This window comes from Wyeomyia smithii, chromosome 3, assembly GCF_029784165.1.
Source record: "Wyeomyia smithii strain HCP4-BCI-WySm-NY-G18 chromosome 3, ASM2978416v1, whole genome shotgun sequence".
NCBI classification, from domain to species: domain Eukaryota; kingdom Metazoa; phylum Arthropoda; class Insecta; order Diptera; family Culicidae; genus Wyeomyia; species Wyeomyia smithii.
The window spans coordinates 200,196,570-200,222,745 of record NC_073696.1 but is presented as its reverse complement, the minus strand read 5'-3'; the positions used below and the strand labels follow the sequence as shown (position 1 = coordinate 200,222,745).

Here is a 26,176-nt window from a genome sequence, read left to right as displayed (position 1 = left end):
TTGCAATTGTTTCTATTAATTGTTTTAATGGAATATAAGAATACCGTAGTCCAACGTCATGCGGTCGTGTCTTGAATACCACCCTCCTACTTTTTTTTTCTTCTACGTATGTTTTAGAGTGCGTTGCAAGAAACAAAAAAAAAACTACAAGCCCGAGTGTGATTACGATCATCGATTACAACCTATAAACATTACTCATAGAGGTCAAACCGCCGATAAAACCCGCATACGTTCGACGTTGACCCAATTCGAACGCGCTAATGATATGCTGAGAAACACAACAGTACTCACTGAAAATTAGAATACATTGCGATTCACATACCATACCTTTGTGGCCCAAACCTAACGTAATCGAACGATTTTTTATAACTCGCCTCAACCTAAAAAGCTTCTACCATAAAAAGCACATACATTCCATCAGGGTTTCGGTTTATTTACGCTTTTAATATCACCCATTCTAGAAAATTTAATTTAAAAGGAATTGCTCTGATTTTTTGTGCCATATTCCACGATACACAAATGCTACTTGCTAACAATCAAGAAAATCATGTAAACCAGATGAGTGCAAGAATTTTTTTGAAAAAAGTATGCTTCAAAAACCAGTGTCGCGAGGTCCTACTAAGAAAGATTGATTGATTTTTTTTTCAAGGAATTGAGTGAACTTCCCTATTTAAATCAATACATTGTATTTTTTGTCACTTAAATTTTTCATAATTTCTTCTGTTTGCTTTTGTCGCCAGGAAAAGATTATAAATTTTCCTCAAAAGTGAGGTTTTCAATTAATGTACGTAGAGCAGTGTTACATCACATATAACAAGTCTCAAGAACAAGGCAAATGTGTGCTATCTGGACGCAGAGAGCTGGATATTTTCAGCACCAGCTGCACCGTCTCTTTGTTGCATTTAAATGGAGTGCCTGTGTACCTGGTTGAACACGATTGAAAACATTTTTTGTTGGAGACCTAATACTGAAACTTGACATAGTGATGCTTTGATTCCATTAGCTCCAGATTTTCTACTGTCGAATTCGGCAGTGCTTGTCCACAAATTTCTCGAGAACACAACTCTAGATAAACATTTCAAAAGGTCCTATATGTTTTCATCGTTTTTCCTGAACGTCTTTTCAATTGGTAATATTTCAGCTCTAGTTACTTTCCTATCCGTGGTTTTCATTCAGAATGCTAGAGTGATCCCTCCGCTATCAACTTGTGCAAATAACATGTCATAAAAGGTATTTAATAAGTTGTGGTGATTGAATGAAAGTGATCGATCAAAAAATCGATTAAAGCAGATAGGACCTTTTGAAATGTTTCTCTAGAACTAACAAAAGTGAAAAATATAATACGGTAAGACGAAGTAAATCTGGCTGGTTATATAATTCACAAATCCAGGACTAGTAGCGTACTCGGAGTAAAATAATAGTGACATAAGTGACTTTTTCATTCAAATAGTAACTAAAAGTAAATAGTATAGGGCTTTCAAATTCATTGTGTAATTTTGAGTATTTTATACAAATACGTGTTTAGAACATAGGGTGCAAATCGGAGTAGGTTTCGTTTTGTCGATAAATATCGTGATTAATCTAACGACTACGCAATATATAATTTCGCTTGCCTTCGTAATAAGGACGTGGCTGGCGCCGTTATGGATCTATACAAAGCGGAAGTTACTGAATTGTTGTCCATTGAAGAGAGTTAACTAATCCCAAGTTGCCATATACGTGGTTCTGTGTGCTCAGATCCATCACGGAAGAGCAAGTACGAAATGTGCGGTCGTCGAGCTCAAGCGCAAAATATGCGTTTAGAACATAGGATGCAGAATAACTGATTTGGTTTTTTTAATAGGTTTTGAATTTTTACTTGTACAGTATACAGTATAGTATTGAGGCCCACACACGACAATGCGAAATATAACCTCGATTTATACCCTTCAACCCGGAGAAACAAGATACAGTCGATTTAAGATAATAGGGGTCTTCATGTCAAGCGACATGAATACCCATAATGATTTGGAACTTAGGTTACGTAATTTCACAATGACTCGAATGACTAGAAGGAGACTTCTCGAATTTCGTACCAAATGTTTTCGAAATGTATGAAACATCAAGATCATGAGCTATCTTGAAGATTTGAAAATTTTTGTGCTTGGAGACAATGAAATATAGATATGGGAAAATTTTCACTTTCGAATTTCGTGTAGCAGTAGGGCGTCGGACTTCGACAAGTCGTGCCTCAGAGCGGTCAAAGTTTCACATTTTTGACGTACGACTACGTCTCTCTGGACGTTAGTGGCGCGAATTGAAAATCTAGCAGTGCAACCCTCGAGGTTTTTGGCATCAGTCAATTAGACATTTCTTTCCCAGCACAGTCGACACTTAAGCATACAAACCAGACGGAAAGGGGTAAGGGCTTAGGTCCCCCCCCCCCTCGCCTGCGCCTTTGATCTTAACCTTTTTTCCGAAATTAGGGCTCGGCATTACTGGTTATAAGTGCAGAAATTTAACCTTCGAATTTCGCTTGGCAGTAGACATCAAAAGCATCGTACGCAGTGGCAGAATCGGCATATTATGTAGCTCTAATGCACCTCGGGTTTCGCTTCGCCAAAAGTTAGTTTAGGGTATAAGCTTTCAAATTAGAGCTGTTTGAAATTATTCTACCCAGTAAAACTTAAATAGAATAAGTTTTTTTTTATTTTTGACCATTTTTTATTATTTATGGTAACGCTAGATACATTGAAACAAATACAGTCATACCTCGATATAAGGCAACTTTATTTTTATTTTCGTTACGTTATATTGAGTAACGTTATATCGAAGCACGAAATAAATATTTTTTTATTGCTGCAAAATTCTTTATGGTTACTCGAAAGTGCACAAAAACTTATTTCCCTTCAACTAAAAGTATATATAAACCCTTCTTATGTCCCTTTAAGACAATTTTCGTAGACCAATATAACCAGTCACAAAAGATTGGAAAAATAAATGTCAATTTTACCCCATTTTACGGTACTTATTGGTTTCAAAACTTACTTAAAACATTTATTCGGAACACTATACACCTCAAAAATAATTTTTGTGCTTCAATTTTGGGAAATTGAAAAAAGTTACGTTATATCGAGGTAAAAGTTACGTTATATCGAGTTACGTTATATCGAGGATACCTTATATCGAGGTATGACTGTAATAAGGTAACGATACAAACAATGCATGAGAGGGACAGACAAAGGAACACTCGTTTGTCAAAACTTGCAATGATTGTTTGACTCCAGTATGACCTAGAAAAGCGGTTGAACACAAGGCAAGTACAATCTTCCGATGCAGCCTGGAAATTTTCAACATCATTTTTGGTCTTGAAAGCCATTCGAAACAAGTCAACAAAAGATCAAGTTAAGTTTCACCAATAGTCAAGGTAAGTTTTATTAATTTGAGGGGATCAATCAATGTGTCTTCTCATTTCAAACTGATTCGCTCAACAAAAGTGTAAAATGCGTAACGCAAGATTTGTATTATGATAACATTAACATAGATCGAAATCAGAATATATCGAATTAGAATTGAGGTCTGTTTTGGGGCACTCAAACCGTGGCTTATTTTCGTGAGCCTTTCGCCCATCCCTGATAACCCCGTCTTCAACCGGAATAGCAATTTACGTTCATTGTTACTACAGAACCAGTATAGTATAGTAAAACCATTATAGTCATAGATAAAAACAAAATAGTTCGACTAAACCTACTGTCTTTTTTATTGTTGTTCTTCGGAACAAAGCTTATAAATAGATATCATAAATCTATCGATGGTTTTTGCGAAAGCTGGTCCGCTTCAGGATATCCAAAAGTCCGAAGTTTCACATTATAAAATTTTAAGTGATGGAGTGTCGCTTTACACTAAATGAAGAACTGGGACGATGTTCTGAAAAAACTATTGAAATTTTTCACCAAGATTTTCCTAAAACATGGATGAATCTTTAAGTTCCTGACACGCGTTGCCTCATAGCAGCCACATATGAAACCATAATAAAGAAAATTCCATTATCATAATCATATCTTTTTCACATAACCATTGTTTATATCGTTACCAAACCATTTTTTTATGTACCTAGCGTCTCCATAAATGGACAAAAATTATGAAAAAAAATTTCAAACTCAGTTCATTCAAGTTACCTTAAAGAATATTTTCAACACCTTTTATTTAAAACCTTAGACCAGGCTTCGGAAAAGGACTGCGGGGTGACAATATACTGACGACTGTTCTCTTTTTATTCTAACAGCCTCACGAAAAAGATATTCATGAGAGCTCACATACAGCTCAAGCTTACACAGGCAACGAAGCTGTGTTGTAGCACAGGTTGTAGTGCACATAACAGCCTATTCTTACGCATGTATTTGGTTCGTTCAAACATGATAGCCTAGTTTTGTTCATTTTGAGGATGTCCTGTTGGTTTGGCCTGCGCTGTTGACTGTCATCGATTATATTGGACACGCACTCGCTTTTCTTATTTTTCATAGGCCGATGCCATTGTGAACACGAAACAAATTATTTATATATTTTCCCATTGTTGATACGAGAAAAAACGTGTTTCACACTGCCCCGCTTACATTATAGTATCGGCCTTACTCTCGTGAATCATAATCATCTGACAGCCCGCTTGGATTTGTGCCGAAGAATTTCGCGCTGTAAACGCTGTCATTAACGATAGCTTGGAAGAACCAACATTCATAAGGAGATGAAAAATAACTGCCAGGGATGCCACATTTTTATCTGTATTTCGAAGTTCAGAAAATCTTATCACCTTGGTGAAATTTCAAAAAATCTGTATAAAAATCTGCATATGCACTGGACATATTCCTGTATAGAAAAAACGCAATATAGTATGTTTAACATTTATCCAGTGACTTTTTTATGCACACGCTTAAGCGTAACACAGAAATATAATAGAACCTTCAACACGCTCAATATCATTTGAGTTCATTTTCGTGTTTCAAATAAATCAAGAAGTTCGATTCGCGACCTCATGAAAACCAGAAAAATCTGTATAATTCAGTATTATTTTCAGAAAATCCGTAATCTGTATATACAGATATTTGTATGCAATACGCAAAAAATAAATCTGTATATGTGGCATTACTGATAACAGCCCCTTTGGCATTGCATGTGTGTGCTGTCATCAGTGGCTGTTGGACTGTGTACCGAACGTTTGGGGTGCAGGAAGAGCTGTGCAATTAGTTTAAAATTTGCTGTCACGGAAAGACAGTCATTTTCAGAAACCTGGCTTAGATTCTGATCTCACTTTTGGTGAAGAGAAACCCGAGGTGCATTTAAGTTTGCCCCTTCGGACACGCCGTGCATCGTATTCTCCAAAAAAGTCACCATAAAAATTTCAGCTCAATCGAACATCGAGTCCACATACCTTAAAGCGGTCAAAGTTTCACTTTTTTGATGAAAATATACACACAAAAATTTCATACAGATCAACTATTTCTCATGAAATAACCAAAATCAAAATTTATTGAAGCCAAATGTCAATGAAATGCATAAAAATTCAAGGTATGGTGTTGCTCAAAAAAAATTATTTTAAATTGACATTCTGGAATAGTTTCAAAGCTCGAAAATTTTTTGACAGCCAGGAAAGGCGATCTTTGAAACAATTTTTTTTTCAGAAACAACAGCAGATCTCCCAGTTTCGTTAGTTTTAAGGACAATTGGTGTCATAATTGGTTCAGACATCGGAAGTTTCATGCTTTTTATATCGGTCGAAAAACTTTACTCTGTGCACCTCTTCGTCTCGTTGTTGGCGGACTGATTTCAAGAATCATTTTTACCGGGCTGTCGGCCGACATACTTACGACATGCCCAGCACACCGCAATCCGTAAATCTTAGCGATATGGACGATAGATGGCTCCTCTACCAGCTCCTGCAGTTCGTTATTCGTTCTTCGTTCCGTCCCGTTCTACATCTGCACCAATGATGGTACGCTACACCTTCCTCTAGAAGAACACAAGGGCGCCGGAGCCCAAAGGATGCGCAATTTCCTCCAATGAATTTCTTTGCTAGTATTGTTGTCGGCAGTTACCAGTGAGCCCAGGTACACGAACTCGTCGCGCATGCTAAACCACTGTTTCTTTAAACTTGTTTTGGTACATAACAGTAATTGATTTGAGCTTTTCTCCTCAATATTCTCATAATTTACATTTTTTTCATCAGTTCCAAGTGGGAATACTTATTCCCTTCCGCCTACATCCAACCAAACGACAAGAACACATTAAGACCCCGGATCCGGAAACAGCAACTAGACCCGCACGATACTCTCAGGTCCCGAGGGAGACAACCCAATATGCCAGTCCGTAATATCTTGGCCCAGCAGCGGAACATGTGCTTACCTATGGCAATGAAAACCATCATACAGCAAACCAGTGCTTTTAATGCAATATATTATAGCTTTAAGTTACATTTAGTTTCAGCTCGTAGTCGGCAGCGAGGATAAAAAATTTGCTTTTAGTTTTTAAGATACTTTAGAAAGTAAGCTACCAGATATAATTGGCGCCGTTAAACATTAAATTGTATTTGTGCCGTGTCAAATAAATTATAGATGAACAAAAAAAAAATGGAAATACCCTGCTTTGTACGACGTTTTTTATTTAATTTTTTGGAATTTTTCATCCTATATATTACAGCAAAACTCAAGTATACATGCAATTATTCGTTGAATTGAAACGGAATCTACTGGATAGCGTGAATTTTGTATGCCGTTAACAATTCAACAAATTCTGCAAACTTTTGTGCGAAACTCTTCAACCAAAGAATTTGCTTGTTTCACGACACTCTTGATTCTTAGCAAACGTATTTCTGTTTGGTAGGCAAACGCCAGAGTCATAACTTTCGTCGCCAAGCAAGAAGAACAGTGAAGCCGTAACTAGCACGGATCGTACACATGCGATTGCTGCCAAAGTATGCTGTGTGAAAGTTTTACTCCCCTTTAGAAAACTATAACTACAGGTCTCGCACGGGATTGGCAGCGCCTTGGCTGTGGTAACAATAATAAAACCGCATCAAAACATGCGTGACTTCTACCGGTGCTTGCCAGCATTCTACCGTCGAGACATCCCCGGCCCAGGTTATTAGTTTTAATTGGCTACTGCAGCTCTTTAGACGCACAGTCTGCTCCAGTTGACACTTTTGCAAATTAAATGTGGAAAACTGCACAAACATGTCGACCCCATGTGCGCAGAAAATTTCTCCTTTCAGACACGGCTACAACAGAAAATGTATCTGCCAACAGGTGAGTACGTATGGTATGGGAATATAACTGGTGAGGAAAACTTTACGGTTTGCATGTGAAAACGAACCCATGCTTGTTAACACTTTTACTGTGATGTTGCTCATTTTGTTTTCTAACACTTTTAACTCGATTTTCTTTATCAAATGACAAAGCTAAAGTTCAAAACGTTACTGTTCACGAAAGATCTACTCGCAAGCGTGAATATTAAGTTTGTTAGTTCTTTGATGGTGTATCGCACATTTACGTCAAGTTGGTGCCGTTTCTACTTTCTTCTGTAGGAAATCGATCGTGAAAGGATGCCACCCACTCGGAAAAATTGAAAACGCCTAATTTGCATGAAAGCGAAGTGCCACTGAAACTGCTCTATTGTTAGTCAGCGCTAAAGTATTCGGTGGCTTGATCGATTGCGCTTGAGAAACGTCAAACGGTAATCTGGTTGTAGAATAGAGTATTGTTCGTTCTGAAACTGATGAGGATTATATTTTAGATGACTGATAGGACCAAAATATATAGCTTTAAATTATACATTTAGAATCTTATCGTATTTTCTTAAAGAAGAAAATAAAGCAAAATAAAATAAGAGCTAATTTCCTGCGAAACTCTATCCATGCTAATGAAGGAAGCAAAGAAACAACAACAAAAAATCGATGCTATATACTTTTCCCCTTCCGGTCACGGAAAATCTATAGAGTTCGACACCGGAGACGATGGAGAAAGAAAATTTACATCCAGACACATTCCAACTGCAGTGAACCTTTCATCAGCCGATGTTGTACCTCTTTGATCCGTCCTTGACTCACATACCATTGACCCATTGGGCGAGTAAATAAGTTTATCAAAAGCGCTCCATGTGTATCCTTGCGCAACTGGAAGTCTCGACGAATTGGTTTATTATGTAAATGGCTCGACACTGGAGCATTATGTTCTAGTGCTCATTTACATACTGAAATTTTCTGATTTTCTTTACGAACCATTCCATTCAGTCCAACGAAATTATTTTCAGTGTGTTGGGTAGAGCATTATGGTTTTGTAGTAGCAGCCATGCGATTTAATCATTTGTCCACGTTCTGTATTTAACTTTCGTATCAAGCGCTCCCAATATGTCACAGCATGGATAATAATACCACACCCCACCTAAAACACCCTTGTGCTCTTTCTGGTAATAAACAAACTAACTGCCTGGATACGCCTCGTACCTCTTCATTTCTGGAGAAACGGGACTAAGGAAAATTTTACCTCAAAACTTAGCGAATGAGTTGTGCAATTTATTTGTTTATGGGAACCAAACAAAAGCATACTGGTTGTTAGGTTTTTACTATCTTCGAAAGGCGGCTGTATCGGTACAAGGTACTTCGGATGCCTCCCGTATTAGTGCACCTCCCCTTCCAATAAACCGCCTTTTCCTCCTGTGGACTGTGGTGGTCTACTTCTTTTTCGTAACAGCGCAGTTAGAAAGGGTCGCTCGTTGCTTTCGCGACTGCCAGGCAGGTCGACTCGAACTTGAAGGAGAAATCAAATAGATATATTCAAAGACGGTTTACTGCTGCAATTCGGTCTTGAATTATGCTGGTCGTGAAATTCTATTATCGATCCAAGCGCGTGGCTTCACCCCAGTGGGTCGTTAGAGGGAAAATGCATAGATATGTATAGGTATTCTAACTAGAAATTGTTGTAGCGGAAAAAACGCAAACCATGACTGTTGATAAATGATTGCGTTTAATAGCTTGACATTACAAAATGATTTTCTACGTTTCTGTTCCTCGAACCTTTTCCAAAACATTTTTTCTAACAAATCCAGCAGAGGAATAAAAGTGATTTAAAACAATAAGATTTAGACTCGAACAAGTACATTGTCAGGTTCAATCAACTTTCAAAAATCACTTCAACCATCAAACGTTATCTATTTAACGTAAATTTGTGCAACACCACCAACAAGTTCGTGTGCCTTGTTTTCAAAATATTTTATTTTTTTAAATTTCGTTGAGCGATTTGGAATATTATCTTGAACCGTGAAACCAAGTCTTTCTTAACTACTTCAAAGAGGTGTCGCACATCTATGAATCGGTACATATCTTTGTGAGAGCACTTAAATTTACATACATTTGCATGAACAGCATTCATCACTGCTACTGGTACGGCTCGACAGCAACCATGATAAAGCACTTGAATTATTGAATTTCATAGTAATCTTACCTTGGCTACGGACCTCGTAGTTTGGTAACCATTTTCCTCATCATCACATTTGCGCTGGTGATTGATGAATTTCTCTCAGAATCATATCCGCTACGTCATCAATAAGCGCTCCTGTCAGCTAGCAGACGACGCCATTATAATAAAGCTGACTTTCACGGAAAGGGATACTTTCCGCGAACTAGCTTGCGAAGAATCTTTTCGAACAAGAAATCTCACTTCACCACCTGTTCGATTCGGTAGGCGAATGGGTATACATTGACGTAAACTCAGTAATCATCCCATCGAATGTGTTAATCAAGACAGAAACTTAATAGCATCAGCATTGATTAACTGTTGTGTATTGATTTGAACGCCAATTTGGATTGATTGATAACAGAAGCTGGCAAGTATCTAATAATCTGTCTCTATTTTTCCAAAAAAACAAAATCAAGTCTATTTATAATCTCAACTACGTTGAGTGTACTTGTTTTTCAGCATCCAAACGTCGCCACGGTGTTACATGCTGATATATAACTGGGGTACTACGCAGAAGAACAATGACCTTCTTAAGTCTAAAGTTTGAGAAAGCAATCTGAAAATAAACAATCATCGTTTCTCTTATCTGATGATTTATCACTTTGATAAAAGATACACCGCTACTGAGTGAACGGTTTATCGTCTATTCTTTCAGTCATTACCTGACCAAAGCTGTTTGCTACAAACGGAAACGAATACGAGAAAATTTGACACAACATATTCTCGCTTTGTTTGCAAAATAATGAGTGTGTCAAACTTTGTTTGTTAACATCATAGAACAGAACATGAAAAACGAATACCACAAGCAATCTTTCTTAGCAGCAAAATCATCGTTTACAACCTTTACAACAATCTCAACAAATTCAGTCCTTTAAGTTCTATCTCAGTCAACCAAATATTTCAGCTTGTAGCGAGGTCTTACGTAAGGTTGACAATCGAAGGTTTAAAGAATATTAAGCAGATGGATTTCTACATTTGTTTCTAATAAAACCCTAGAGAATTACACCGTCGATGTTAAAACGAATATACGCTAGGGTAAGAGAACAGAAAAAAACATAAATTCTAATGAATGTTTATTCAGAAAAATGTTAAGTTAATGTTCATCCCCCTTTTGAATAGAATTCATATTGATATTGAGTGCTTTGACATGAGTAAAAAGCGAACCAACATAGAGAAAACCGCAAAAAACACAACCTAAATCGTACCAAATCAACAATTCAATCATAAAACAGCAGTCTAGCCTGTGAGGTTTCAAATATAGAAGATTTTCATAAAAAAGGAAATTGCCCACAATTTCCTTCTGTTATTTTAAATCATAAACGGACAAGCCCAGCTGGGTTGAAATAAATAAGCTGATGTAAAAAAAAAACATTCAGCACAGTACCGTAACCGGTGCCATTTCCACCATTACGACATACAGCGGCAACATCTTTTTTACATGTCCCCCGGTAGTCGGCCGGCACCGCGACCATTTTCCAGCAATAAATGCCGATCTGTCGAGAAAAATGAGCACACATTTAAATAGCTTTAGCATTGAGTGAGGGCCTTCAATCAACACTCACACTGTCTCTCTCTCTTTTCTTGAGTTAATTTTGAACTAGAAAGCGACACTGTTAATTAGTAAAATATATCAAAAAGATAGATTGTTAAATTTGACTCTATCAGACAAAAATCTTATAATTTATAAAAATTTACATCACAGTTCAGTAATCTTCTTTTTTTTCTTGTGTGCATGCATCACTATCAAGAGAACAGCTTAAGCATTCACTTTATAGGACATTTGGTGTCAAATAAAGGCTCACAAAAGCCCTATCTGGAACGTAAGAATCCGTACCACAGTATATCTTATATAACCACACGTAGTAAAATGAATGTGAGTACAAGAAGAGTATATAGAAATGCCATCCATAATATCAGTGACATTAACAGCAAACACTATTGCTGGGCATCCGATTTTTCATTGCCCTTTTTCTTTCTTTCAAAACAAAAAGCTTCAGGCTAAAAACACTAGTCCTAGCGACAGAACGGCGTGCTAAGAGAAGAATAAACGTTGGCATCCTTCGCGTACATCTCTATTGCGGCAGCTGCAGATTTATCAAGATTGTTTTAGATGAATTCATTCGGTCACCTTTCTCCGCCAGAATTGAAGCAATTAAAAGCGAGTGAATAGCAAAACAACATTCGATGCGATTAACTGAGCTACAGATTTCAGCTGATGTAACTCACTCAAATAAGGTATCCACTTCAAAAATAAAAACAGGAATTTTAATGCTTTCTGTTCGATAACAGACTTTACGCTCTACCCTACGAAAACGGTTTCCTTGCAGTGGCAACCGAAAACGAACATCGGTCATCGGTGAAATTAGTTGAATGGACTACACAAAAAGATCTATTAATAGTTTAGATTCTCCAGCACACAACTCGGTATAAGCTTCAGTCTTACAGAACGAAGCAAAACCGAGCATAAATACCAGTTTCCCAACGTTTTCTGGCCACAAACTGCTGTAGTGAAATATGTAATACTAAGCAATGAACCACCAAACTAAATTATTTGTTCATGTTTTCAAGCTTAACATTTCCAAATTTACTTCATTATTATATTTATTATGTTATTACAAAAAACGTACTGCCCTTGTTCTATGTCTCGAAAAAAAAAATATCCCGGTCCATCCTTAACGTGTGGGACATGTGAATTGTGCATAGTCCCTGAAACAGAATGTCAAGGTGCGGCTTACAGGTGTCTAACACCTGATCAGATGGAGCGTACTGTTAAAGGAGCACTTGCCACCTACCACAGGTGTTACTTCGTTACTGTATTGTTTTTTTATCAATGGTGTTTTAGCACAAAAGCCGTATAACCCACAACATAATACACTGAGAGAAAGCAACACGATGAAAGAAAAGAACCGGGGCCGGGTGATGAAATAAAGGGGCTAAAAATAATTTAAATTTATTACAAGCGCATCCCGTCAGCATTTTCCATCTGTTTCAGCCGTACCGCTGATGGTTGATGGTTGCTGACCTTGCTTGCATAAGCGATCTATTTTAATAGAACAGAAAGGATATGCTAGAGGAAAAAAAAATAACGCAATTTCCTCTTCGGCACTTGCGTGGGCAACTCGGTAGTATGAATTTTTGTTGTATAAAAGGGGAACGGAGACAGACTTTCCCGCTGTGTTGACAGAATCCAGCATCCAACTCAGTCACACTGCCCCCAGTGACGATCGGCTTGTACCTTGTTTACAATGCCATGCACAATAACGCAAAACTTTATGATAACTGTTATTAGATTGCAATTATACAGTTTGTTAATTTACCCTGACATCAAAACCTTGTTCTGTGAGAAACGTGGTGCATTACCACCCATTAGAGCACTAATTGATAAGTGATTGATGATGGCTTCTCCTCAATAGAAAGTAGGGGATATACGTACCTTCTCGATGTTATATTTTTCCAGGGCTTGTGTCGCACAATCCACCGCATCCTGCTGCATTTCTTCGCCCATGTCGGCGTTCTTAATCACTGCCTTGCGATCACTCATTTTGGTAGCCCGAGTTTTGCTGTTCGATCTACTGCTAGGGGACGATGTGGAAGGTGATGACCTGAAACGATACGCGATATGCCAATAAGATTATGAATATCACCGCAAAGTTATCAACACTGTAAGATTTTTTTTTCTGGAGCTTCAAATTTACACAGATATGGATATTTTTATAAAAACATTTTTATATCGCTAGCGAGAATGCACAGTAAGTAGATCAACTAGAAAATAACAGTGCCGGATGAAAGTGAAGATTCACTAGAGAAAACTCTTCCACTCCAATTTACAGCACAGCTGGCAACTCCCACTAAGCAAACTTTCGCTCTCATTCACACGATGGATTCGGAGAACATTTATCAGTTCCCACAAAGCCAAACAACTGACGGTAAATTAGTTTTGCGTGTTCAAAGTCAATTACCGATTCATGTTGGGAATACCCGGATTGCGTCTATCGAATAAAACCGAAGTAAAAAAGTTCGTTACGAGGATTTTACGATCAAACGTAGGGTAATGGCGATAAAGAAACGACCAATCGCATAGTTTATTGAATAGGAGTGGAATCTTAGTTATAGAATTTTCAGTTAAAACAGTCTTCAAAATGCAACCAATCTTTTTTATCAGTTGTAGTATTTTTAGCTTGAAACTCTATCGTCGATGTTTTCGACAATCAATTAAAGTTATTACAGAATATCGAATATAGCTGGATCGGACAAACACGTCGAAAGGAAACAAAAAAAAACTGCTTAGTCAGTTCAGGCTAATTGTAGCTTGTAAGGCTTATGGGAAACGATCAAAGGTAATGATCATTGGTTTTATCACAGTGTACAACCGAACTAGTGACCCAGGACCCGTGAATCGATTTTTTATTGAAACTGAGAACACACGTATTCAATTTAAAAATTATTTAAACAATTTCCAGTTTTTTGATAAGTACAAGTAAATAAATAATACTGGATATGGCCATATTTAGCCACAATAATTTCAACGTAAATTAAACATTTTACCAGTTCCTTATTTTTTCGATTATTTTTAAAAGGAACAGTAAGCGACCTTAACTTTCTGGCAACCATGATCTGCTGCTAACCGCGAGAACGACAGTCATGCCGGGAATGACCTTGAATGTATTAGTAGATGAATTAAGCTGAAAGCCTTCGCAAAATCCTGGGACTCTCAAGAGGCGCTATTCCCGAAAAACTATGCAAGCGTTATCAACCTCGATGGTGAACCGCAACAGCAAATACCAGTATATCTCAAAGCTGAACCATGTTTCTAGCATTTTCGAGAGGAACCTATATGATTATTCCGTTGCACGAAAGAATTCCCAGAGCCCCAGTTCTACTTAGTTTTTCCACTTCCACAAGCCGCCCTGAACGTTTCTCTGGTTATCCTTACCTGCCGCAAATGTGGTTCCACTAAACGAGTGTGTCTATTCCTATAATCCACAATTTCACAGCTCCTTTACACCTCGATTTCCACTTAGGACCAACAGAAGTTCCGGCAGAAATTTCACCCGTATTTTCCAAAATTTTTAAAACGACCGAATACTTTCCGTACCGCCACGATAGAAGCAATCGTAATTGAATTCGTCGCCTGCCAGGATCTCACAAAATAACACACTTTTGCTAAAAATTTTCTTCTGCCGTTGAACACTGCTTCTGTTCTACTGCGAAACTTGAACACTTTTGATCCTCCTTTGCTATGCTGTTTTCACTGCAGGTCGTTTCTGGCAGGCGGTTTCTGGCAGCCGAATGTCGCGTGCATGCGAAAACAGCAAACGGTACAGGGCACCAAACACCGAACAAACCGGTATTGGAGCATGCGAGACGAACTGCTCAGAAAGCCGAACATTTATGTTGCGCTACTGTTTGTCGATGCTGCAACACTGCAGGGAAGATGTGTGCACGACAAAATTTTGCTTGAGAAAAATTAAAAGAAAGCGAAATCATGCTGATTGTGCAGTCTTTAGTTGTACGGTTGAAAGACATCAAAACAACGTATGAAAAAATAGGTAAATTCTCTTGAAGCGCACAAACCTAAATTTATAAACATATTCGGCTTGTTTTTGCATCTCCTTGTTGATTTATGATTCCTTCCAAACTACTTACAAACAGATTAAAATTTGGGTTTTAGCGTTTCAAGAGCATTCCAAGTAATTTCACTGTATGGTGCGCGGGCTATTTTATTTGTGCTTTTGGTAATTACGCTATATTAGTAAGTAGCGTAAAAACTTAAGATGAAATTCGAAATTATTTCTTATACAGCACATAAGTGACAGTTCATTGAAATAAAAAGATATATCGTTTTATTTAAATTCGAATAACGGAGACGTTTAAAGAATAAACAGCTAGTTTTGCGAGATTACAGAAAAAATAACACAATCTCAAACGTCAAACAAATTTCTATCTTTTCTCAATGCTGTAGAATTCATACATCAGAAGTCTTTTTTTGATATGTCAATAACTGTTTTCGTTGTCTAAGACATATAAATATTAGGATATTGATGTTTCCTTCTTGGGGGCATCCCGAAAAAAAAATTACGATGTATTTTGCGGTGGGAACAGTAAATGGCCAATGTTTTTTATTGCAACCATAAAAAACATTGTATTTTTACTTAAGCCTGCAAACGATTTTTGTCATTACCAAGTTTTAACAACGTTTTTTGTTGTTGAATTTTCCACCGACAATAACTTTACCATGAAAAACATTGTCAGTGACTTCTAAATGTATGTGAAAAATTCCTGAAAAAACGCTGTTAAGATACATAATAACCCCTCTTTTTCATGGTAAAAATAGCAAAAACCATGTTTTTTTATTATTCTGGACAATGATATTTAATGTCAAATTTATGTATTTACAATGCAAAAATATAGTTAAATTATGGTATAACTATGTACAATTACAGTAACTTTTAAGGTTGTTCTGATGTTTTTTTCGGGATTGTACCACTGCGACCAGTACTTATAACCTAAGACAAGACGCGACAGCTGGCTTCTTATTTTTCTTTTCGTAACGGCCGTCATCCCCGTCGAAATTTTTTTTAACGTTCCATACCGTTGATGCCAGACTGATTATTTTTAACAACTTCTGCAGGTCAATGAAAATAAAACAAATTAAAATTGCAATATATAGGCGAATAAAACTCAATTCTTATTTATTTTTTTATGTTCAATAAAGCATACTTCAACTATCAAATTTTTTCTTCCTAATTTTCTTGGTACCCAAATTTTTTCTTCCTAAATTTCTTAGACTTCAACCGAAATAGTAATAAACGATTAATCAATGCATTTTTAAAGTTCTAACAGTGAAATACATTACTCGGTAATATCATGTACCTTGCATACTTTTGCATCATTATTTATGAACAATTATAATAGCTAAATTATGACTCTCCAGCATCACTGCTTTACAGTGAAAAGTAACCTGGTTGTATTTTCTACGTGACGATTGCGTTATCGAATTCAGCCAATCAGCAGCCGGTTCAAATTGGTTGAATGTAACGGTGACCAGCTGTCACGTCTTGTCTTAGCTTACAACTATTGTGGTGTAGTTATCATTGTAAACATGTTCGAGTGTGGCAGAAGCTTTTCTTTAGTCTGAAGTTTTGTCAGTTTTTCAAATTTTCAATTATTTATTTCAAAACAATGTCATGTCATTTTTTTATTCTGATTGTTGAACTAATAGAAATGACACATACTTACCAGCGAATTTTGATCTTGATGTGTTCGGAGAAGGTTGCCTTGACGGTATTGCTCATGAAGTCATATTTTTCACTGCAGTGATAAAATTCGATAACAAACACAGCCGTAACGGAAGACCATTCCAATGTTAACTGGAAACGGCACGAAAAAAAAAATACAAATTAGTTAAACTAAATTTTATATAGAGTTTTGGTGTGAACAGAAATGCCTCTAGGTTTCAAATATTATCTGATAAAATGCAAATAAAAAGTTTGGCAATAAGTCATTCTTACGAACAAAAGTACTGAGGAAAATTGCGGAATTTGTTTGTTTGTCTGGCACGCAATTAGAAATCTGGCAAAGAACATATTCAACTATATAATGGTACCGTTAGGTGTGAATATCCCAATACAACTAACTTACAAAAACTTATTGTTTTGATAGTATATAGCGAAAAGTCACCGTACGGTATCTTGAATTATTTAATACCATTGTATCCTGGAATAAAAATTGACAATTATTTTATTTCACGGGGACACTTTTCTTCAAACATAAGCAAAGCAAAGCAATTGAGTACTTCCGTTTCGGAATTTGACCTTCTGTTCATTCGACACAGACTTCGCAGCCAACCGTTATACAGGACAATTGGGTTGTTCAGCTATTTAAGGATTTCAGATTTTTATATATTTATCAGCTGAAAGAGTATAATTTTTCTGAGCAAAACGTGATGTTTCGAGTAGGTTTCGAGCAGATTTAATTCGTGATTTTAAAACCGAAGGACAACGATATAATGTTTTTTTTCAAAAATCACGTTTTGCTTAGAAAATGCAGCTCTCTCAAATGATACAAAAAACTGGCATAGCTAAACAACCCAATTCCGGGGCTAGCGCTACGATCCAGTTGACACAAACAGTCCCTTTCCTGAATCGGGTTTCAAAAACACGACGACTGGCTTGTTAGATCGGCATCGTACCTCGAGACCAGCTGGGAGGTATAAACTTCTTCTAACATAAGTATTGTTACAAAAGGTAAGAAGACGTGAAACTTAAGCAAATTGATTCTACAGCTGAGGAGTGTTAAACCTGTAGTACACTCTTTGTCTAATGGTCAAATATTTGACCTTCTGACATAATGGTCAAATTTATTTGACATCATGGTTGTTGTTTGTCCGTGTTTGCCCCATGTTAAAATTGGAGAGTGACAAACAATTATATTTGACCAAATTTTTATCTGTCAAAAAATGACAAATATTTGATGCTCGGTCAAAGAGTGTAATACAGGCTTTAATACTGTGACTTTAATAGAAATATACGTCAAAAATTTGTATTCGTTCTAACGATGTCTTTTAATGCTTAAAACTTATCCACATACAAATTTTTGAAACAAATGAGTAGCTGAAAAATTCATATTTCACCCCGTCGGATCGAACACAAACTTATTGTGTTTTACCCTTTTTGTTTAAATTTTTACCATTTTAAACATTTTAAAAACTATCAGAGGTGGATTTCCGGAGAAAAGATGGATGCCGTGGAAAGAGTGCTAGGGCTGCAAATGAGTCATTATAGGACTCCCTAACAGAAGACGAGGCGAGCAACTCGCCTCACCTCCAGTCACGAGGCGAGCATACAAGTAAAACTTGGCTGGTGACAGTTGAGTTACGAAACTGCTCGATCGCAGACACAATAGGACAATTTAACAAGCAAAAAAAAATTAATTGATGCAAGACTGTTGATGTTACTCAAAGATGTACGAAAACCTATTTCCAATCACCTATCAGTATTTTTAAACCTTTCTTATGCCCATTTAGAGAAAATTTCAATAAGCAAAAAAAAAATTTTTTATTGATGCAAGACTGTGAATTGTTACTAAAGGATGCGTGTAAACCTATCTCCCATCACCTATTAGTATTTTTAAACCTTTCTAATGGCGATTTAGGACAATTTTCGCATTACAGTCAAACCTGTTTTTGTGCGAGGGATAGGGACCGCACAAAACCCAAGTAACTATAAACATTAGGAGAGGTCATTTTATTGACACTAATTCATCCTTGTTAACGCCAAATAGCTTTATATCACGTTTTTTAATGTTTAGGGCATTATGCTAAACTAGTATTTCTGAGAGCAAAATATGCGCTTAAAGGGCTACCGTAAGTGCTACGATGTAGTGTTTTAAATGCATATAGAAAACGCATTACATTTTTTCGTAAGTGCCAATAACGCGCGATATCGAGTGGTCAATTAAAAATAGATGGAACATGGATACTCCACGTAAATGAAAAAAAAGCTTTAAGGAGTGAGAATTTCCGACGCAAAGTTCGGGTGTATGAAAGCATGAAACTTTCCGAAATACCCAATATAAAACAATTGCAAACTAGTGAGTTGGATCCAGGATCTACATCTCCTGGGCTCGTGGTTTCTGAACCGTGAATATCAGAAGATGAAAAAAAGTCCCTGTTGAATTTCAAACGATGTTGAGGAAGAACACATGCACAAAATAAACCATGTGTATTACTTCTGAATATTTTTTTGCATTCGTTCCAGACACCAAATAATTAAGGTTCTAATTTTTTTAGTTTATTTTCTTAACTCACATGTCAGAAAAGATAAATCTCATGGGTGCTCCAAATCAGCATTAGTGATGCATATCATATGATTTAGAATACCTTTAGAAGAATTTGAAAACATCAGATTGATAAACGTAACTTTATTAAACTCACTAATCCTTTCAACCGGTTTCCTTCGTAGACTAGCGATTCGTGACGATTCCTACGTAAAACTGGCACAAATAGTAATTTTTCGACGTAACACTTATGTAATGCGTTACAATTCATTCCAAGAATCGGAAAAACTACACTCAAAATATTTTTCACGTTATTGTTACGTGAAATTTCCTGTACTTATTCATTTTCTGTCATTTTTCATGATTTATGTGACAAACATAACATCTACGTGAAAATCACATGCATACTATGTTTTATCACGTAGTATCTACGTGAACTTGGCAACGTCAAACAGAATGAACTCTCTGTGCGAAAATATACAAGAATCAAAATGGCGAAGCTGTTGTGTAATTCGGTCTCTGAACATAAAATTGATTTCATCGATGGCTTGCCAACGAGTGAGATTAAGAAAAACCATAAGAATTCGACATGGAATCTTTAGCTTACAGATTTAGCACAGATTCAGTTCAAAGATCCAGGAGTTACCTGAACATAAACAGTAGCAGCTAACAGTAATTATCGACGGTAAATGTCTTAATATTTGTCATTTTTTATGTCGTTCAATCATTTTTCGAATTGGAAATTTTGTATGCCCGTGTGATTTATCTAGCAACATATTTCGAAAAATTCTGAAATCTAATTTCTCTCTTAAGAATTTGGGAAACCACAATCGAAATTTATACGTTTGATAAAACGTAGTAGCTATCCGTTAGTCAAATGCTTTTCACTTTACCGGTAGTTAAATTCTACGTGAAAATCACATGAAACGCATATGTCTACTGAATAATATTCACAGGATAAATCATCTCACCAGATCATGATGAACTCAAATGACAATCACGTAAAATCTACGTGAAAATGGCAGTGGAAAATATTCACATAACTTTTCCGGTAACTGTAACGTGAAAATTATTTTGAGTGTAAATGGCTGATGTAACATATGTGTAACCTTCATCTACAACCTTTGTATAGTTATTACTTTGTACTACCTTAACATACAGATACTTTGGAAATACATCATTACACTCAAAATATTGTTCACGTTATACTTACCGGAAAAGTTACGTGAATATTTTCCACTGTCATTTTCACGTAGATTTTATGTGATTGTCATTTGAGTTCATCATGATCTGGTGAGATGAGTTATCCTTTGAATCTTATTCAGAAGACATATGCATTCCATGTGAGTTTCACGTAGAATTCATCTACTGGTAAAGTGAAAAGCTTTCGAGTATCTGATAGCTATCACGTTTCATGGAAAATAAAATTTTCAATTATTTCTTCATTGTTTAAGAGGCAGGAAATGGTTTTCATAAAATATCGAAACAAGCAACAAGCGCAGTAAATCTATCGGGTATATTCGTCAATTCGTATATGAATAAAACGACATAAAACTGATAAATCTTACGACATTCGCCGACGAAAGCTGAAAAGAAAATTTTATTTTAGAAATTTTATTTTATATTCTGACACTGAATCAGACAACAGCTTTGCCATTATGATTTCTGGATATTTTCACACAGAGAATTTACGCGATACATTCTGCTTGACGTTGTCAATTTCACGTAGATGGTACGTGATAAACCATAATATGCATATGCTTTTCACGTAGATTCTATGTTTGTCACATAGATCAAGCGAAATGACAGAAAATGAACAGGTATAGGAACTTTCACGTAACAATAACGTGAAAAATATTTTGAGTGTAGATTCACTCACGAATAAATAGCTTACAACTGAAAATGTGTCCTTTTTCATATACCGCACAAATAAAAATCGCACAAAAATAGTCGCACAAAAAAACTAATCGCATAAAAAAAGTCGCACAAAACAAATTTCGCACTAAAACAAGTTTGACTGTAGTTTCATTGGTTTCAAAGCATTCCACAAACATTTTTTGAAGCAATTTGTACCCCAAAAACAGTTGCTGTATCATTCATTTTTAATTTCAATACATTTAAAAAAGTTATGTTATATCGAGTTACGTTATATCGAGGTATGACCACATACATAAGATGTATGTGGTATGACTGTAAAGGATAATTCTGTACCCATTTTTTACTGTCATATGCGGCCGTAAAAAATGGGTAAATTTAAAATGTGAAATTGGTAAAATTGTATGCATTAGGAAGACATATTCTTAGAAAAAAAAATATTAATGGGTGAAAAAATACTTCAAGTGTCATTTTAGTTTGCTCTGTCGATTTGTTCGCACGCGTTACTTCTACGATCTGTTTTGCTCACTATTTGTCAATAATTGGCATGGAAGAACTAAAAATGAGACTCGATGCTGCGTCGTTTGAGAAGTTGCAAGGTAAACAGTAGGTAATATCAAGTATTAAAATTAACAGTGTGAGAGTTTCTTATATTAGGTCTAGAATATCCACTATCTGGCTGCAATTCCTTTGTTGCAGAGAATTGCGATTCTGACAATTGATGATAGCAGATAAAATACTCCTGTATTCGTAAATAAGAGTCATTTCTATACATTTGCAAATAAATAAATATAATCGAATTCCCTTTCACTTCTTTTCACTTTTTTGAGTGATAATCACAAAATTTTCGTTTCTGCATGGATTCTCCCATTTTCTTAAAAAAAATCATTTCTCAAAATAAGTGAAGTTATACCCAGTTTTTGACGTTTGATCGGTATACCTGTTAATGGGTAAATCGAGTTTACCCATTAAATGGGATGGCTCACTTTTTGGCGAAATGGTTGAAAAAGTACCCATTAATGGTTTTTTTTCCTAACCGCAGCAGCACACTGAGCCTAGTAATCATGTAAAAGTTATTGGAAAACATATATAGTTCTTTTCCATGTAGGTTTTCCAATAGCATTTATGTGCATGTCACTTAGAAACTCACATTACGGTTTTAGTTATATTCATTGGAATAATCACATGTCTTGTATGTATTTTACTACGATAAGAATTATTGGTTTCATTCAATACACTTCATGTGCTTGTACATGTAATGTTCGATCTGGTAGTTTGAAGTGTCACATTTTTCCGAAATTAAAAGATTAAATGTAAGAGATTGGATTTGTCCATTTATTTCAATGTTTGAGGTATATTTCAAATAATGAATAAACATAATTGTAAATAAAACTTGCATTACAAATAAAACTTAATTTCATTCAACGTAACTTTGCTCCAAACTGTTCTTGAAGTTGTCCAACGAAAACGTCAGGAGTTCATACAGCTGAATTCCACACTATCAAAAATAGTATCAATTTATTTTTTAATCTTTATAATTTTAATAAACTTACGTAGTAAAACTTCCAAGGAATCCTTGGCAAACCCAAATTTTCCAGCAAACTATCTGCAACATTCGCCATCTTGATTATGAAATTAGTAAAGTTATGTGACGTTTCCAATAACAAATAAGTGAATACTTGGTTCAGTGTCACTTTGTGCACTACCAGCAGGGTTGCCAATGTTCCAGTTTAAACTGGACTCCTCCAGTTTTTTTCAAGTGATCCAGTCAAACAGTTTATTCCTAAAATCTTCCAGTTTTTTCAGATATTTGCCAGTTTTATCCAGTTTTTTATTCACTCAAGCTCCGATTGGTTTTCGGAAATATTTTTAAAACGGAAATTTTGTAGATTGATAAATTATTATAACAATTCTTAACACAGGGTGGCGAATAAATTTTCAAAATATAATTCCCTGATTTTCCCTGAAATTTAACATCAATTTCCCTGATATTTTTCAGCATTCGGCACAAAAAAGTACAACGTAGATCAACGCAAATCTGAAATCACAGTGAATAAAGTATAATCGGATATGAAACCCAACAGTAGATGTCCCGAATTAATCTTTTGCGGTGAGAAAAATCAGTTTTTGCACTAAAAGCCGCTCAAAAAAATCGCGTCTTGGTTTGAAAAATTTTCCCTGAATATTTATCAGTTCTCTGATTTCCCTGATCAAAAAATGAATTCCCTAACATTCTATGATTTTTCAGGTTTTTACCAGGTTTTCGACAGCCTGTAACAGCATTTTTAGTATAACATCTTCTCGCACGAAACACGGTCAAATAAAAGACGGCATGACATGGTTGAGATAAAACCAAACAAATAGATTTTACCAGACCATTAAAAAAATCTTCTATTTATTTTCTGTTGCGTAGCAGTGAAAAAAATGTTAGAGGACTTAAATACCAAAAGGTAGCGAAGTCAGAAATAATTGAAATTTAAACTTCACTGATGTAACGGAAGGAAATGTTGCGTTAACACTTTTCTTAAATATAAAAGTAAATGGAAAAGCTCTATATCTAAATTTTGAGATAGATTGATTGCGTAATTTCAAATTTTGTTGCTGTTAGAGGGAATTTTTCAGTCCATAATTTCAACAAAATGTAACAAAACAAGACAGTTCTGATTAAAATGAGTAATTTTTCTGCGAAGAGTTATCTCTTGAGATCCAAAACTGATACTGACTGGGTTCAATCCCCGTAACAGGAAAGCTCCTTCACAATCTTTTTTTCCTTTTCTCTAAATTTATTTGGGATCCAGATTTTTCCAGTTTTTTCTTCAGCCTTATTCCAGTTAAATCGAAAATTTTATTGGCAACTCTGACTACCAGGGTTATATTCTCCACAGGCCAGCAACGAAAATAACTTGCCAGTTAGTAAGAATTCGAAGTAAAAAAAATAATTTTTCCATTAAAAAGTCAAAGAATTCTCATGAAGATCTAAGAAAAATTACACATTGCCTACTGAAAGGTCGGTGATCGATTAGTATAAGAAAAAGCAAAAACACTTCCTTCTTTTTTTTTTCTCATGTTAAAACCAAACAAATATCAGCACCTTTGTAGTCTTGAAAAACAAACCAAACTAAATTAGGCATGATCCCACACTTGAACAACAAACCATGTTGTTCTATCCACATTGTTTTGAAAAACTTTTCCTTCTTTATATTTCTAATTGAGTTTTTTGCTCCTTTATGCCCCGTTCTTCATTTATCATCGGTTAAAAAAAAAAACAATTAACTGATGTCCAAACAAAAAATCCGAATGTTGTATGTAAAATTTTGACTATTTATTTATGTGAACAATACTAGCCCCATCTACTTGTAATTTTAAAAACAGCTACATTTAAACCGTTGTTTGTGAATCTGGCGTTTATGGGTCAAATTTCAACAGTGTCACGCTAATTCGTTGGTACGGATAGAGCCTGTTCTGCTCAAATTATATTAAACTTTTTAATGCATAACTAATGGAAGTAACATACAGTTGAATCGATTAAATAAAATAACGTCGCGCGGCATGCCGCATTTGAGCAACAGAACGAGAGGTTTGCGTTTCTCTCATAATCTAAAAATAAAGTGTAGATACCATGAGGTCCTCCCGTTCGCTATTGTCTGAAGGTATGCTTGGGAGAAAAGAACTACAAATACGGCAGCAATAAATTTTATGCCGTCGTAAAAAAAATCCCACTGAGAATGACTTATATTTGGCTGATATTCAAATTATCAGACAGTAGGTACTAAAGCAGGAAGCGGAACTAATATAGCGGTGTGAACGATACAGAATCTGTCTGACAAACGCCTAAATATATGTACAAGCATTGTTCTTAAACTAGCCTTATATGCAATCGTGTGAAAACGCGATACACCACAGCAAGGATAAGAAAGTTTGAATAGGTAGATAGTTTGTTTCAGCTATGCAAATAGTTATAATTGAGCTCTGATTCAAATTTGAAACTTACCTTGTTGGTTTATATACTAGAAAGCAGACAGATAACAAGCCGAAAAGGTCAAAAGTGAACAAGAATGCACGGGACGGTATGGGGAGTTTTAACCCCGGCAGTAGCACGCATACACTTCTACTGCAGGATGTATTTTATATTCCGCGAATAACGGAAACACGCTGCTGCTTTTTAGGATTCACCACGTCACATGCTACTTTACACGAATTGCACTAAATGGAGAGATGCAAGGCCGATTATCACCGGTTTACGGGCGAGAGTATCCGAATGAACGCGAGCGCTACTATTCCCTCTCGCGGTAGAGATTGCAAAATATCGCCTGTATGAACGCGACGTTTAGATAAATGTGTGCTTCTCCGGTAGCACGCAAACAGGCGAATCTAGCTTTTCACTTTCTCTCTCGGCTTGGATTCCTCACGCACCTTCACGCGGATAGCAATAATCAGCATACTACTTTTATTATCCACTTTGTGTGGCTGATACGTAACACTTTTGATTTCTGATAAGCTTCAATTCCATTGTAATTTCTAGAGTTACTGAAGAAAGGCCATCTCTTTGTTAATAAGTTCCGTTAATGTAATGACGCCTTGAAGTATACTTCTGAAATTCTTGATCTTGAAGAGTTCTTCAGCTAAGCGATATACAAATCTGTCAATAATTGCTTCTCGTTATGCGATCGACTCTTGTTCTTATGAAAAGTCCTTGCACTTCGCTTACAATACACAATCTTGACTGAGTCTTGACTGCTAGTTTTCACTTGTACAATCTTTACAACACCGTCGACAGAACTATTTTCAACGCTGGCTGCGAGATCATCATATGATTCGAATCCGAAAGGACGTGTTAGCTGGTGCACTAACACATACACGAATGAAATTGTAGAACAAAAAGTTCGTCAGTGTAAGCAAACCTTACCGGAATGAGGGGATGTGCGAGTTTTGTTGGTCATAAGCGAAAAGAGAGAGCGATTTTTGTTTTGGTTCGTGTTAAGAGCATCGAGTGTGTGGTAGACCATGGTTGAAAGGTTGTAAACTCTAAACTTAATCGCGGA

General features: G+C 36.1%; 1 protein-coding gene across 3 annotated transcripts in view; it reads right to left on the bottom strand.

Moving 5' to 3' along the window:
- The window catches only part of LOC129730941 (dynein light chain 1, cytoplasmic), a 35,400-nt gene extending 9,453 nt beyond the window's left edge, over window positions 1–25,947 (bottom strand). Inside the window, exons 1-3 of one of the 3 annotated variants that reach the window (XM_055690609.1) lie at window positions 25,126–25,947; window positions 16,722–16,852; window positions 12,916–13,084 (exon numbers count right to left, since the gene is read on the bottom strand). In XM_055690609.1, the coding sequence (XP_055546584.1) occupies window positions 12,916–13,084; window positions 16,722–16,777 (225 nt within the window). In that variant the 5' untranslated portion in view covers window positions 16,778–16,852; window positions 25,126–25,947. Of the gene's footprint in view, window positions 1–12,915; window positions 13,085–14,415; window positions 14,750–16,721; window positions 16,853–20,472; window positions 20,655–25,125 lie in introns of those variants that run through there. The other 2 variants (XM_055690608.1, XM_055690610.1) reach the window with 2 other exon arrangements.
- Window positions 25,948–26,176: the final 229 nt, after the last annotated feature.